Genomic DNA, 13,999 nt, shown 5'->3' with positions numbered 1-13,999 from the left:
GCATCGTACCCTTGACCCTTCACAATTTGATGACAGCAAAATGAAATTTTTCACAGGACTTCCCAATTTACAGACTTTCATGTTATTGTTTAGCTTTGTGTTGTCAGTTTTTCCTGCTACTCCAAAGCAGTCCCTCAAGCCTGCTCAGGAACTACTCTTACACTGATGAAGCTGCGCCTCAATCTGTCAGAGGAATTTTTAGGTTACCTCTTTGGGATTCACCAGTCAACAGTATCCAGAGTCTTTCACCGTTGGATACATGTTATGGCAAGCAGGCTTCATCCTCTGATATTGTGGCCAGAAAGAGAAGACCTTAGACGCAGCTTACCAATGTGTTTTCGTACATTTTTAAGAACTGTGTAAGCATAATCGACTGCTTTGAAGTGTTCATAGAGCGTCCTTCTGACTTAAAAGCTCGAGCTCAAACTTGGAGCAACTACAAACAACACAACACTATAAAATTTCTCATTTCAATCACCCCACAAGGAAGCATCTCTTTCTGTCCAAGGCCTGGGGTGGACGTGTTACAGACAAACACCTGACAGAACACAGTGGGTTCCTTGACAAGCTCCTACCAGGGGACTTGGTACTGGCTGACCGAGGTTTCACAATTGAGGATAGTGTTGGCCTATTTTGGCAGAATTAATAACGCCTCCATTCACACGAGGAAGAAACAGCTTAGCCGAAAAGAAATTGAATCGGCTCGTGAAATTTCTCGTGTGAGAATCCACGTCGAAAGAGTGATTGGAATGTTGAGGCAGAAATACACAATTCTGGGCTCAACGCTGCCTGTAAGTCTCATTAGAGTGGAGCAAAATGGCAAAGTGGAGGACAGCCTTATAGATAAGATTGTGTTAACATGCTGTGCTTTATGCAATATGTGTGAGTCCATAGTGCCTTCAGATTGAGGTGAACATTAGTTCAAACCTTTTGTCTTAATAGTTGGTATCAATATGTATTGGATGATAAGTGTAAATATTAATTTTAAAACTTTTGCGTGATTTTCATTGATAAGCCCGTAAAGGGTTACATTTTGTAAATATTTACTCTGTGATGTATCTGTTATGTATTTACTCTAAGTTATTTCACAGTAACATATGAAGTACGTTTATATTCATGTTTATGTGTTATCATATTTAGTATGTATATATGTTATTGTTTAGTATACCTATATACTTTTATACTGTTGTTGTTTTGTATACCTATAAAAGGAGAATAGGCTTTTAAAGTTTATTATTTATTTATTGAAAATAATTGTAATAGTTTTGACACAACTGTCAGGTCAGTCTAGATATGCTAATATGTCACTTTCCAACCTTAGACATGTAAACAGTGTGTGGAAATAACCCCAGACTTACAGTCTAAATAGTTACATTTTATATACAATGATAGGACTAATAAGAAAAAGATTACGCCAAAAATGCTGTAAAAACTTTGGTTTTGAATAATAATGTAACATATTTACAAATGTGAAATGTGTCACCAACTGCTCCTTTGAATGGGAGGCGGAAACAGTTCACAAGCATCAGTCAGTAATTTGGGGCTTTTCAAAATGTTCAGTAGTTCCCCCATCATAAAATAACTTTATATATCATCTTTTCTCTGTAGGCAAAGTGTCACTTACGTATAAATATGTACAAGTTAAGTGCAAGCTGTAACATCATCCCTAAGGTGAAGGGCTTAACACAATAACAGTCCTACAGATGAGATGTTGCACCAGGATTCAGTACTGCATTTTTGGTGAACCATTTTCCCAATAATTCTGGCAGCACTCCATACTTGAAAACGTTGTGGCCTTCATAACATGTCTTTCAAAATTTACATCTGGGGTTATTCTTTCAATATACAATTCTGAAGGCGTCCACACACAAAAGTCACAGTACAGAGATTTTGTGACATGAATCTGGCACTGCACTTGAAAGTAGTAGTTGTGCTGTCTGTTGTGTCAGCGTCACATCTGAGGATGAAGATGTGACCAAGGGAAAGTCTTTTCTTTTGACAGTTCAAGCAGTGTCTTGTCTTTTGCCAAGTAGGGACATTTGATTTCCAGGCAGCCTGAGCCACAACAGTCACAAGACACCTTCCCATCCGGGGAAGCGCCTAGGTGAGGGTAATGTGAGGAAATATTGAGTCCAGTGGTGGTCACATCAAAATTGACATGTCTTGATGACATGGTTTCAGTGTATTTCTCCTTTGCCTTGTTTTCCTGATGAATGCCCCACCTGAAAATATTTGAGGAAAACATGTTACTTTAAATTAGGGCATACATATACCATGTCCACAATTACTTTTCATCAGGTTTTGTAAGAGATTTTATCATTCACTAGTTCTATCCTTCTGAGAAGAGAACAACTTTGAAATTTCATAAATTTACTATGTTGTTAAAGCAATAAATAATACCTTGTTGCTGCAGTGGTAAACTTTGCTGATTCTGGGTAGCATACAGCTTTCACAAGTGATTTTGGGGCTGATTTTCATTGCTTTTGATAACTGCACCAAACTTGGAAGCTGTTACTCTGCCACATCTGTAGGTATACCACATCCTTGATGAAGCCTGTCTCTTTGTCTCCTGTTCAACAAGCTTACATTGCTCATCTGTCATTTTCAATTCTTCAAACACCTTGTCACATTTTTCAATAAGTTCATTGTATGTCAAAGAAGCATTCTCAGCATCATAAAGTTGTCCCAGTGGTGTAGGATAGCCATCTCTCAGAGCCATTGGGACAAAATCTTTGGAGTGGTTTGGAGCTACAGAGAGCACAGCAGCTCTTGGGTTTGCATACTTCAGCTTATTCAGAAAGCCTGCAACTTCATCTCCTGTAGGTTTGGACGTAGCATCACAGGGCCCTGACTCCTTGATGTAGTTTCATTGACCACACTCATGTCAACTTGACCTAAAACCTTTCTACTCTGCATTCTGGGACATGTCATATCTATAGAGGACGTTCGAGCAGGCTTTTTTTTTTGTGTTGGCTGAAGCCACTGACATGGCAGTGAAGTACACGGCGTGTCATCACGCAGCCTCACACCAGACATTACTGCAAACATCAACGCTGCTGCATGTGAACATGTCTCTCCAAGTCCTGCCATGCATGTACAATGTGCTGTCACAACTGTCCCTGTCTTTCTGCAGCTATCCAAGTTTTCAAGGGTGGCTCATTCATTCTCTGGCTGTGTTTCACCTGTACAATTAGCGAGTGGCAGTGTCAGTTACAAACAAATCAGTCCTTCCAGAAAATACAGATTTTTTTGTGGTTGTTGCAGGAAAAATCCTTAATTATGCAGCATGTTTTTTAATATAAGCAGGATAATTTTATGCGATAAAATTGTGGGAACTGCTGCAAAACTGCGGTTTGATGTAAAAGAGAATAAAAAGTGATTCCCCCAACACCCTGTTCTCACTAGGCTACAACCTTAATGTAAAGAGTAATTTTTTATTACTTCCTATGATAAGCAAACATAAGTTCTCATCTGGTTTTATTTCAGACTTACAAAACATTGATGAGTCAAACAAGGTCTGTAGCTTTACAAAAGGAATATGCTACAACTTGACAACTGTAAAAATGGATAAATACAATATAAAAAAATAAAATGTGCTTCCTGTTTTGCAGAGGTAGACATCTTCTGTTAAAATAAGTGCTTCCAATGCACAAGTGCAGTCTCTTACTGTAACGCAAATGTACACACTGCTAATATTTACAACTGTAAGGTTTTTGAAACTAGTATGATTTAACCCACTGGAAACAAAAAGTGCAATCGCAGGGTTTGCAGCTTTCCAGTGACGTTCACGTCGTATAATTACGTCATTTCATAACGTTCCCATGGCAACGGGAAAATGGTTGCTCTTCTGTGAAGTAAATGCAACATTTTTCAACTTTCTACTAAGATATATAGATATATGTGACTTTTTTGCAACGAAAATGCGGGGATTATAAAATCATGCAAGCGTTTATTCGTGTTTTTCTGGAGGGACTGACAAATAATGCCTGACAGTAGCTAACTCAGTTTATAAAAACATAAATATATATAACTTGTATACAAACCTGTCCACAGACCACCAGAATATCCATCGATGTTCTCATCACTTTAATTTCGCCGACAAATCCCGCCTTGAAGTATGACCAAGCATCAAGGCTTTTGTATGCCTTTAGGCTTTGCCGTATATTTACCTGGCTACAAATCAGGTACATATAAATGTCCGGATATCCGATATCTGGCCACATATCAATGTCCGTGGACCAGATGGTTTTGGGGAGCTCGAATGGATCATTTGCAGTCCAACTGCCGTTAATTTGTTTTTATGATCCATTTTATTTAGTTTCGCTATCCTTTGACATATTGTGGCGATTTCTTTTGCCACCAGTTCGAATGAGGGGCGTGTCGAGGGCCGGAAGTGACGTAAACGCATACCCTCTATATACAGTGTAATATAATACACTTCCTCTGCCGTCTCTCCACAGACAGTTGGTACAATCCCTCTTTCAGGAACAGTCTTTCAGTCAGTCCACTGTTGTACTGACCGAGGTTGTGAAAACAGTCCGACACGAAGGTTCACACACATTCTGGTTTTTCTGACTCTAGTCGGACATTGCCGTAAAAAATAATTTACATAAACTTACATAAATGTACATATGTAAATTAGTGTTGGGCTGTGCAGCCAATGACTGAACAGTTTGTCTGCTGAGGCCTTTGCCCAGACATTAGACATCAGACATTAGACATCAGACATTAGACATCAGACATTAGACTCGCTTGTTCTCCGCTAGCTTGCCTTTTATAGTAACAATGGCGGAGCTCCGATAGTCAACAGGAAGTAAAGAGAGGTGGGTGGCAACAGGCAGAGCATGTGACATCACAAACTACACACTTTTGAACCTGTGTGATTTGTCTCCTATATTCTGACTGAGGCAGCCCACAAAAACATGACTGAGTCATTTTTTTTCACACTTTGCTGCTGATAGGCCTCCAGAGTCCCAAATGTACATAATCAAATGATTAAAAAGTTGGTTTTGCATAATATGTCCCCTTTAACTGTCAAATCCATATATAAGATGTATGGTGGTCTGTGGAGATGTTTGGTACATTGAGAGGTTTGTTCTCTGATCCATCCTTCGTCCCATCTAACTGTATTACAGTTTCATTGTTCCTATATCAGCTACTAATATTGTTTGGGCTTCTACTCAGCCACCATATCTCATCAAATGATTTCATTAGAGTTTTTTGAGAATGATTCATCGACACCTCTGTATTTGTAACTGTTGATGCAGTTTCTCATTGCTGTCCATACGAAATGAAACTGCAGGCAACATCTCCCTCATACATTTCATAACTCTGATTTTTGATTTCCATTTACCCTACACTCAAAAAATATAGAACAATTAAAGGTTCTATAGCATTTGACACCCTCAAAAGGTGAACTGTATTAAACCATTTCACAACGTTCATCAAAAACCATATTTCTGAAAGGGGGCGATGTGTACCCCTAGGGGTCCTTTGGAGTACTGCAGAGGATGCTTAAGATTTTCTTTTTCAATGTTAATGCAAAATTCCAAAAATAATTATACTACAACAAGTTCAAATAAAATGTAAATGTCAGTTGGATGAACCATATTTTTTATTCAGTATTCACTTTTTTCAGTGCAATCATCAACAGCCATAAACTGGAGTAACACCCGACAGTCTGATCATGGCAGTTGCTCACGAAGTGAACCACTAAGATCCTTCACATCTTCATGTTTGTCATCAAACAATGCAACAAATACGCAAAATCATTTAACTATTTTTCATTTACAAGGCTGTGCAGTATTGAACCTCTTTATACAGGATAAAGGTTTTTAGAACCACTGATTCAAATGACCCTTTGGGGTTCTTTGTTGCTAAAGAAAATGTTGTGTTTATATATATATATATATATATATATATCTGTTGAAGGTTCAGTAAACATTCCTTATATGAAGATAATTTAACTACAACTAATTTTAATAAAACACCCAATAATCTATAATCTCTCTATAAAAGCAAGAAATCTCTGTCTGTCTGTGTGTGTGTGTGTGTGTGTGTGTGTGTGTGTGTGTGTGTGTGTGGCTCAAATATCTCTGCAGATCAGGTTCAGACTGACCTGAGTTTCAACATGGCTGCTGTGTGGTTTAAGGGTGTGCAATGTCGCTACCATAGCCACGTGCGCACCAGAGCCAATCACTGCAGAGCCCACCCCCATGACACACCTTAATAAACTATCTATACCTGCAGCGGCGCAAGCAGCTTTATACCTGCAGAGGATTTTGCCGGCTGTTCGGTCCCGTTCTGTGCATCTAAACTGACTGTTGTGGATTACTGACACTGAACGAGTCCGGACCGAGTCTGTTCCGGTCTGAGGAGATCCGGATACGCGAGGACAACAAACTGGAATCAGAATCTGTGGATGTTCGTCTGTAGCTTGCTGCTACACCTTCAAACACAACCTCATTTGGCCATCCATGAAAAAGCTACTTAACCTCCCACTTTTCTGTAGCAATACATACTTCCTACGTGCACTGCACTAGTACTTCAAACTTTAATAACATGCAGCACTTTGTCACTACAAACCTACATGGAGAAAAAGAAGAGAGAGATTAGTGGCATCTAGTGGTGAAGGTTGAGATTGCAACTAACGGAACACCACTAGCATCTGTATTTGAAAGATTGGGAATGTGTAGGAGCAACTAAGGTGGCTACAAAATTTACTAAAACACCTCCATCTAGATCCAGTGTGTGATTTGTCCGTTCTGGGCTTCTGTAGAAACATGGCAGTTCAACATGGCGGACTTTGCCAGAAGAGGACCTGCTCCCTTTGTAGATAAAAACGGCTCATTCTAAGGTAACAAACACAAAATGATTTTTTTTTCAGCTTATTAAACACTAATGAAAACAAACCTATAGAAATTATATTAATGCGACACACTGGAGCTTTAAGATGATATGAAACGACTTGAAAATGTTGCATCATATTGTATTTTTGACATTGTGTTGTGGGCCAGAAAGATGGGGATGGAGGGCCTGAAATGGCCCCTGGGCCAGCAGTTTGAGACTTGTGGTCTAGAGTTTTATATCTCACCAGAGGACTAAAGTAAATTAAGGTTGTGTAAGTGGTTTTGTCCAAGGCACCACCGAGAGGACGTTGGCTTTTTCAACAGATCAAAGTATCACTGTAATGTTGGCCAAAGTAAACAGTTTGTGTCTGTATAAAGCTGACAGAGTTTATTTCAGCACAACAGCTTCTGATTCCTGCAGCAGTTCCTGAGATCAGGTACTACGTCTCTCAGCGCAAAGAACAGGTACATATTCTTCACGATATTGTTAATAATAATGCATCTTTCTACCAAATGTTACATCTGTGTATAAATGTTACTCTTGGAGGGTCTATAAAGAAATGTAATTTATATAAAATCAATAACATAACTCAAATTTTATGGCACTTATTAGAGAAACACATCCAAAAGACAGATATAAGATACGGGATTATTATAGAAAATAAATGTTTAAAAGAGTAAAAAAATAAATAAATAACGGACTTGTAGAAACACTAATTAAAATAAAGTTTATAGCTTTAATTTTAAGTAAAATTTCCACTGTAAAACCAATGCAATGATCTATAAATCCAGGTGAACTCTGCTATAATACAATAATCAGACTTACATTTACAGCAGAGTGCTGTTATTATTGGATTGTTATTATTTTAATGTGAATGTTAAAAGTTATAGAACTGTAATAAAAGTCATTATGTGTGAAATTACAGTTATTATTGCTGTTTTCACTGATAACAACTGTATTCCCAATGCTTATACACTGATAAACAACATTCATTTTCCATAATTATACAAGATATATTATAATTAATAATAAAAAAGAACAACAGAAGCATTACTCAACCCTACTTTACAGTAATGTGCTGACTAAAAAAATCTTTTATACATTGAAGAGAGAATTTTAAATATGTACTGTAATGCTGTACTTGTGACACCGATGTTTGGTCCACTAAAGGGACAGTCCTGAAAGAAAATCTTGAGCTGAAGTTGGTCCATTTCCATACAAACTGTACGTTTCATTGATTTCTCAAGTTTAACAATATAAAAACAGGCATTAAAAATGTGATTATGACATTTTCTTCAGCAGAAAGTGACTTCTTTTCACATAGAAATAGGCGTGACAGGGTTTAAGGATGCTTCTTTTTTATTTTATCAATCTGTCCATTATAATTTGATATAATGTCAGATGCTTCTGGCCTCAATATCTAATATCAACTGACCTGTCACACCTGGAATTATTTGAGAAATGTAAAGTATGTACACAAGACTACACTCAGATGTGAACAAATGTACACTACCAGTCACCGTTTGAGCATCGTTACATCTCCTTTAAAGTCCCCATGGAGTCAGAATCAGTGTTTCAGTGTCTCTGTCCGTCTCCTTAGACTTAGACTTAGACTTCTCTTTATTGATCCTTTTGGGATGACTCCCGTAAGGAAATTTTATTTCCAGCAGCTTACAAAACAGCGTAGAAAAATAAAGAGGCATAAAAAAAATACAGTACAAGATAAACAATATAAACAATAAACTCTTTGCTAGATATAGAAAGTAGACAATAAACAGTAAACAATAAACTCTTAGCTATATACAGAAAGTAGATATAAGAATAAAAATAAAATATAAATATAAAATTCACGGAAAATGAAATCAAATAAGATAAATGTAGAGAACTGTATAAAGGATACCTATAGATAAATAAAGATAAATATATAGGACAGTATATGGCATTGTGTTGTTATACAGACAATAAGTGGCATTGTGTTGTTAAACAGTGGATAACATGACATGACATTAAGCAGAAATTAGCAGTTAAATTAAATTAAATTAAATTATTGCACTTAAGTGGTGATTCAAGTTACTGGACAAAAAAGAGAAAAAAATAAGTAAGAAGAGTGTCCAGGTATGTATGAGTAGATTATTATTGCACAGTTATTGCACAGCTATTGCACAGTGAGTGGCTGCCACTCCTTTCCTTCTGTCCCCTTTACCCTATTTCCTCCTCCCCCCAAGTGAGGAGTTGTAGAGTGTGATGACACGAGGGACAAAGGAGTTCTTGAGTCTGTTGGTCCTACACTTGGGGAGGAGCAGCCTTTCACTGAACAGGCTCCTCTGGTTGCTGAGGACGGTGTGCAGGGGGTGGCTGGCATTGTCAATAATGTCCAGCAGTTTGTCCAGTGTCCTCCTCTCTGCCACCGTCACCAGTGAGTCCAGCTTCATGCCGACCACAGAGCCAGCCTGCCTGATCAGTTTATCCAGTCTGGAGGTGTCCTTCTTGGATATGCTGCCCCCCCAGCACACCACAGTGTAGAAGAGGACGCTGGTAACCACAGACTGATAAAACATCAACAGCAGTTTGCTGCAGATGTTGAAGGATCGCAATCTCCTAAGGAAGTACAACCTGCTTTGTGTCTTCCTGTACAGGTGGCTGGTGTGTGTTGTCCAGTCCAGTTTATTATCCAGCCACAGCCCGAGGTATTTGTATGATGATACAGCCTCCACCTCAGCTCCCTCTAGCAGGACTGGTCGTAGTCTTGGTTTGGACCTCCCAATGTCAATGACCAGCTCCTTCGTCTTAGAGGTGTTGAGCTGTAGGCAGTTAGTGTGACACCAGAGAGCAAAGTCCCCCACCAGTCTCCGATACTCCTCCTCTCTGTCACCCCTGATACAGCCAACGATGGCTGTGTCATCAGCGTACTTCTGTATGTGACACAGCTCCGAGTTGTAACAAAAGTCCGAGGTGTACAGGGTGAAGAGAAGAGGGGCCAGCACTGTGCCCTGGGGGGCTCCAGTGCTGCTGACCACAGTGTCAGACGTGATGTCCTTCAGCCTGACGTACTGTGGCCTGTCAGTGAGGTAATCTTTGATCCAGTCGACCAGATAGGAGTCCACTCCCATCCTGTTCAGTTTGTCCTGAAGCAGAGGGGGCTGGATGGTATTAAAGGAACTGGAGAAGTCCAACAAGAGAATCCTCACTGTGCCGCTTCCCTTATCCAGATGGGAGTGGACTCATCTGGCTGGTACGCAAACTGCAGGCGGTCATGGGTGTGTTGTACCTGGGGTCTGAGGAGACTGAGGAAGAGCCGCTTCAACGTCCTGTCCTCTAGTATCTGTCCAACAGGGACAGGAAGTCCTGGTTCAGGTATCTTCAGGTGTTCTTAAAGGTATTTTAGAGTTTCATGATAATCAATAAAAGTATTTGATGACTCATCCTGCCGTTACAGACAATCTATGGCCTCACTGAGTGCTGTACAAAGACCTACTTTATAACTACATTAGCTAGCTAGCACTACTGTATAGCAACATTAGCTTTACACTAGCGGAATTTTTCTAACTGCATTCAGTGATTTTGGTGAACCTGGACCAGATTTTATGGGGAAAATATTTCCTGGTTTTCCCTCTGACATCCTCCAGCTGCTCAGCTTCAACTCTCTGATGGACAGATAGCTTTAGATAAATTAGCTAACTGCTAATTAACTGCTGCTAACTGTATCTGCCGTTAGTATGGAGCACTCTTTCTCCATCTCTCCCTTTGTAGTTCTTCTGCCTTTCTGTCAGCACATTGTTTATTCTCTGACACACTGTTTCTCCTCCAATGACAGCTTATGGCCACATAAAACATTTTGAAGTAAATAACCATCTTCGTTATTGATATGCATCCATTAAACACTGGACCAATGAAGTAATGGTATTTGAATAACTTCAATGAAAATAAAGTACTTATTTCAAACACGTTATTCAATAATTAAAGAGATTTAGGCCGAGTTGACAAAGTGTTCATTGTTTTCATTTCACAGCATAGTCGTAGTGAGTGGCCATTTAATTTTACAAATAGTTATCCTCATGCTAGTCAAAACACAATAACTAACAATAACAATAATTCTTATTTAGTTTTAAGGGACAACAGAGTTGACCCTGAAAGCAACATTATTTAAAGAACGGATCAAAAAATAAACAGCTTTGGTTGTTAGGGCGTAACTAGCCCTGTTTAGTGCCTCATTACATTCTGAAAGATTTGACAATAATCTAGGGCACAACTTTAAAGGTCCAACATTATACGAGTACATTTTAAAATGTATTCATTCATTCATTCATTAATTGATGAATAATTTGAAGCGTATTTTCTGTCACAGGGCAACGTTTGAGGTTAGAAAAATAAAAAACAGACCAAAACAGGAACAGGAAATGTAAAGAAATGTAACTTAAAACATGGAATTAATGTGTTACTTATTAATCAATCAAGCTTATTCGGTAGGACTTCTTGTTCCCATATCTCAAGAATGGCTGATTATTATCACTATTATTATTTAAAGAGTAAATTGCCCTCTTGCCCTCTATTGGTCACTTTACAGTTGGTCTTACCCACAGAACCATAGCGAACACATTTACGGGAAATATGCAGCACTGAATTACACCATCAAAGTTTTGAGATTGTTGATCTTATTTTGGGCTCTTGAATGTAGGAAATGATCTCATGTGCTGAACTTTGTCTGTTTTGCAGTTATGGAGGTAACACGGCTATTGTCGCTGTTGGCTTCTCTGACCCTTATTCTCTACTGGACAACCTCCTTAGCTCAGTCACATGACCTCCCCTCTTCTGACCTTTCACCAGCCTACAGGGTGAAGAGGGACCAGCCCTTTGAGAACAGAGAAAAGGTTAAAGAGACCTTCCAGGCCATAACCGATGCTCTGTCTCTGGTCAAAGACCTTTCGGAAGTGGTTGATGTCCTGAAGAAGCTCTCCAAATTTGCTAGTGTGGCTCCTGGCGCCGTTGGTGTGATCTTCTCTGTGGTCAACATGGTCTTAATCTTCATTCCTCAGCATGACCCGGTGCTGAGCGCAGTGAATGAAGGGTTTGCTGAGGTGAACAGGAAGTTGGACTCTCTCTCCCTCCAGGTCTCCAACCTGGCCACAGATGTGGAGTGGTTCAACTACGCCAGCGTCTACTCTCAGGATGAGCTCCGCATCCTCAGCGCCTGGAGGAAGTTAAATGAGTTACGTGACAACAGTATGTCGGCACAAACTCAGGAGGAAAAACAGCGACAGGCAGAAATATTCATCAACTACTATGAGTACACAGGAACTGAGGCCAGTGTGGCCAACTTGTACCATTACCTGACAGTCAGCAGCACGTCTCTCAGCGCAAACCTGAACCAGCTGCTGAGGAAGAAGTTTAAATGTGACATTCGCCAGATCGGCAAATATAACTTCTATTTCAACACCCTGCTGTTAAGGGGAATCGTGCTAAACAAGATCTACTGGAAAATGATTGGTCTGAACCCACCATACACAGAAGCCAAACACGCCGAGATGTTCAAGAAGGTCTACCAAGCTCAGAAATCTGCTTTTGAGTTCTGCATAGTCAACTATGAGGACTACGTGAAGACAGTTGCACAGGAGAAAAGCACAGCAATCAGTCCTGACAACAAAAATGACATTGCTGTAAAGGTGAAACAGGAGCTGGATAACAAGTACGACTGGTACAACTGGGTAGTGCTGGTGTACAACACAGCCGATGATGGATATTACACACTAAACAGTCTGACTAAGGTCCACGTGGGCAAGGTCACTGTTGCTGTTGGCAACATACAGAAAGCGGATGTGGTGTGGAAAGACGAAATTATGAATGCAGCCAGAAGATGCTTTACAAATTGTGACGCCAAGACCACAATAGATCAATGCAAGATTAAAGACGATATAGACATTTCTACTGGTTTGGGTGATGAAATATTGACTTATCCTTTTACAAAGTTTGCTAAAGTGGCATATTCACATTCTACCAGTTATACAGATTTTGTTGAGCTCCCAGCACCTCTTGGAAAAACATTGTGTGGGTGGTCATATGAGCTATCTGTACATTCCTCCAGGTCCATACCTGTCTGCAATAATCCCCAATGTCAGAACGGTGGACGGTGCACAAGGCTGGCGGATTCCAACCTTAGTCTGTGTGATTGTGAGGATGGATACTTCGGAGACCACTGTGAAAACAGAATGGACACAAATGAGGTCCAGAGGATTCTGTCTCAATACCCTGTGCCCACTATTATCACCCCCAGTGTCAGACTGAAAATGATACAGTCCAAACTGGAACAGGTCTTCAACTGTGTCAACACCAGATGTGGTTAGCAGCAGATACCTGTAGACGGACAACAGCAACAACCACTTCCTTCCAACTGACAAAGTAAACACACATTGAGTGACTGAGAACAGCAACATGCAGGAGTAAATCAAACAATCAATCAATCAAAGTTCTTCAAGCTACAGCCAGTTGGCTCCAAAGTCCAAAAAATCAGAAATGGTAGAATGGCTGACCACAGGTTATAATATTGGTGATATTTTGGTGAGTTAGCCACAAACTCTGTACAGTTTCATTAATCATAACAATCTTCAACTGAATTATGCCTCAGTCTGAACTTTAACAGTATGTGTGAAGATATGGGACATCATTTGATGACTGTGTGGAGGCAGACATTGAAAGATGTATATTTATCCCAATGCTGCAGGTAAAAATTAATACGTCTTCCTTAAACATAAGTTTCATAAATGATCAACCTGATGTTGTTATAGTGCCACCATGTGATCAGCTAATGTAGTTTTTGCAGTCTGAGGGTAAGATGTTAAATGTCTGTCGGAAAGTCAAAAATAATCTGAATTATTAAATAATTCCCCAATAAAATCAAATATGTGTCTCAGTTTGATTATTAAATATAATAATAATAATACTAATAATAATAATAATAATAATGATAATAATGATAATAATAATAATACATTTTATTTAAAGACGCCTCTCTGGGCACTCGAGGACACCGTACAACACATAAGAATAAAAACAGTAAGAAATAAGAAATAGATAAAAAAGACAATGTAGATGGTTAAGTGGGTATGAAGTTCTGAATAGGTGAGTTTTTAGTCTTGATTTGAAGAGGGGGAGAGAG

General features: G+C 39.3%; 1 protein-coding gene across 1 annotated transcript; it reads left to right on the top strand.

Annotated features, from left to right (window-relative positions):
• Nucleotides 1-7,214: 7,214 nt before the first annotated feature.
• LOC127374539 (cephalotoxin-like protein) lies at nucleotides 7,215-13,742 on the top strand. The gene is made up of 2 exons (XM_051419984.1): nucleotides 7,215-7,313; nucleotides 11,563-13,742. Exon 2 carries the CDS (start codon nucleotides 11,565-11,567, stop codon nucleotides 13,185-13,187), a length of 1,623 nt encoding a protein of 540 aa, XP_051275944.1. The 5' UTR covers nucleotides 7,215-7,313; nucleotides 11,563-11,564; the 3' UTR covers nucleotides 13,188-13,742.
• The last annotated feature ends 257 nt before the right edge of the window (nucleotides 13,743-13,999 follow it).

Source organism: Dicentrarchus labrax, unplaced genomic scaffold, assembly GCF_905237075.1.
Source record: "Dicentrarchus labrax unplaced genomic scaffold, dlabrax2021, whole genome shotgun sequence".
NCBI lineage: Eukaryota > Metazoa > Chordata > Actinopteri > Moronidae > Dicentrarchus > Dicentrarchus labrax.
This window is presented reverse-complemented; position numbering and strand designations above follow the sequence as displayed.

Bases quoted from the DNA above. Each gene is read 5' to 3' on its own strand.
- LOC127374539 (XM_051419984.1), top strand. From the start codon at position 11,565: ATGGAGGTAACACGGCTATTGTCGCTGTTGGCTTCTCTGACCCTTATT.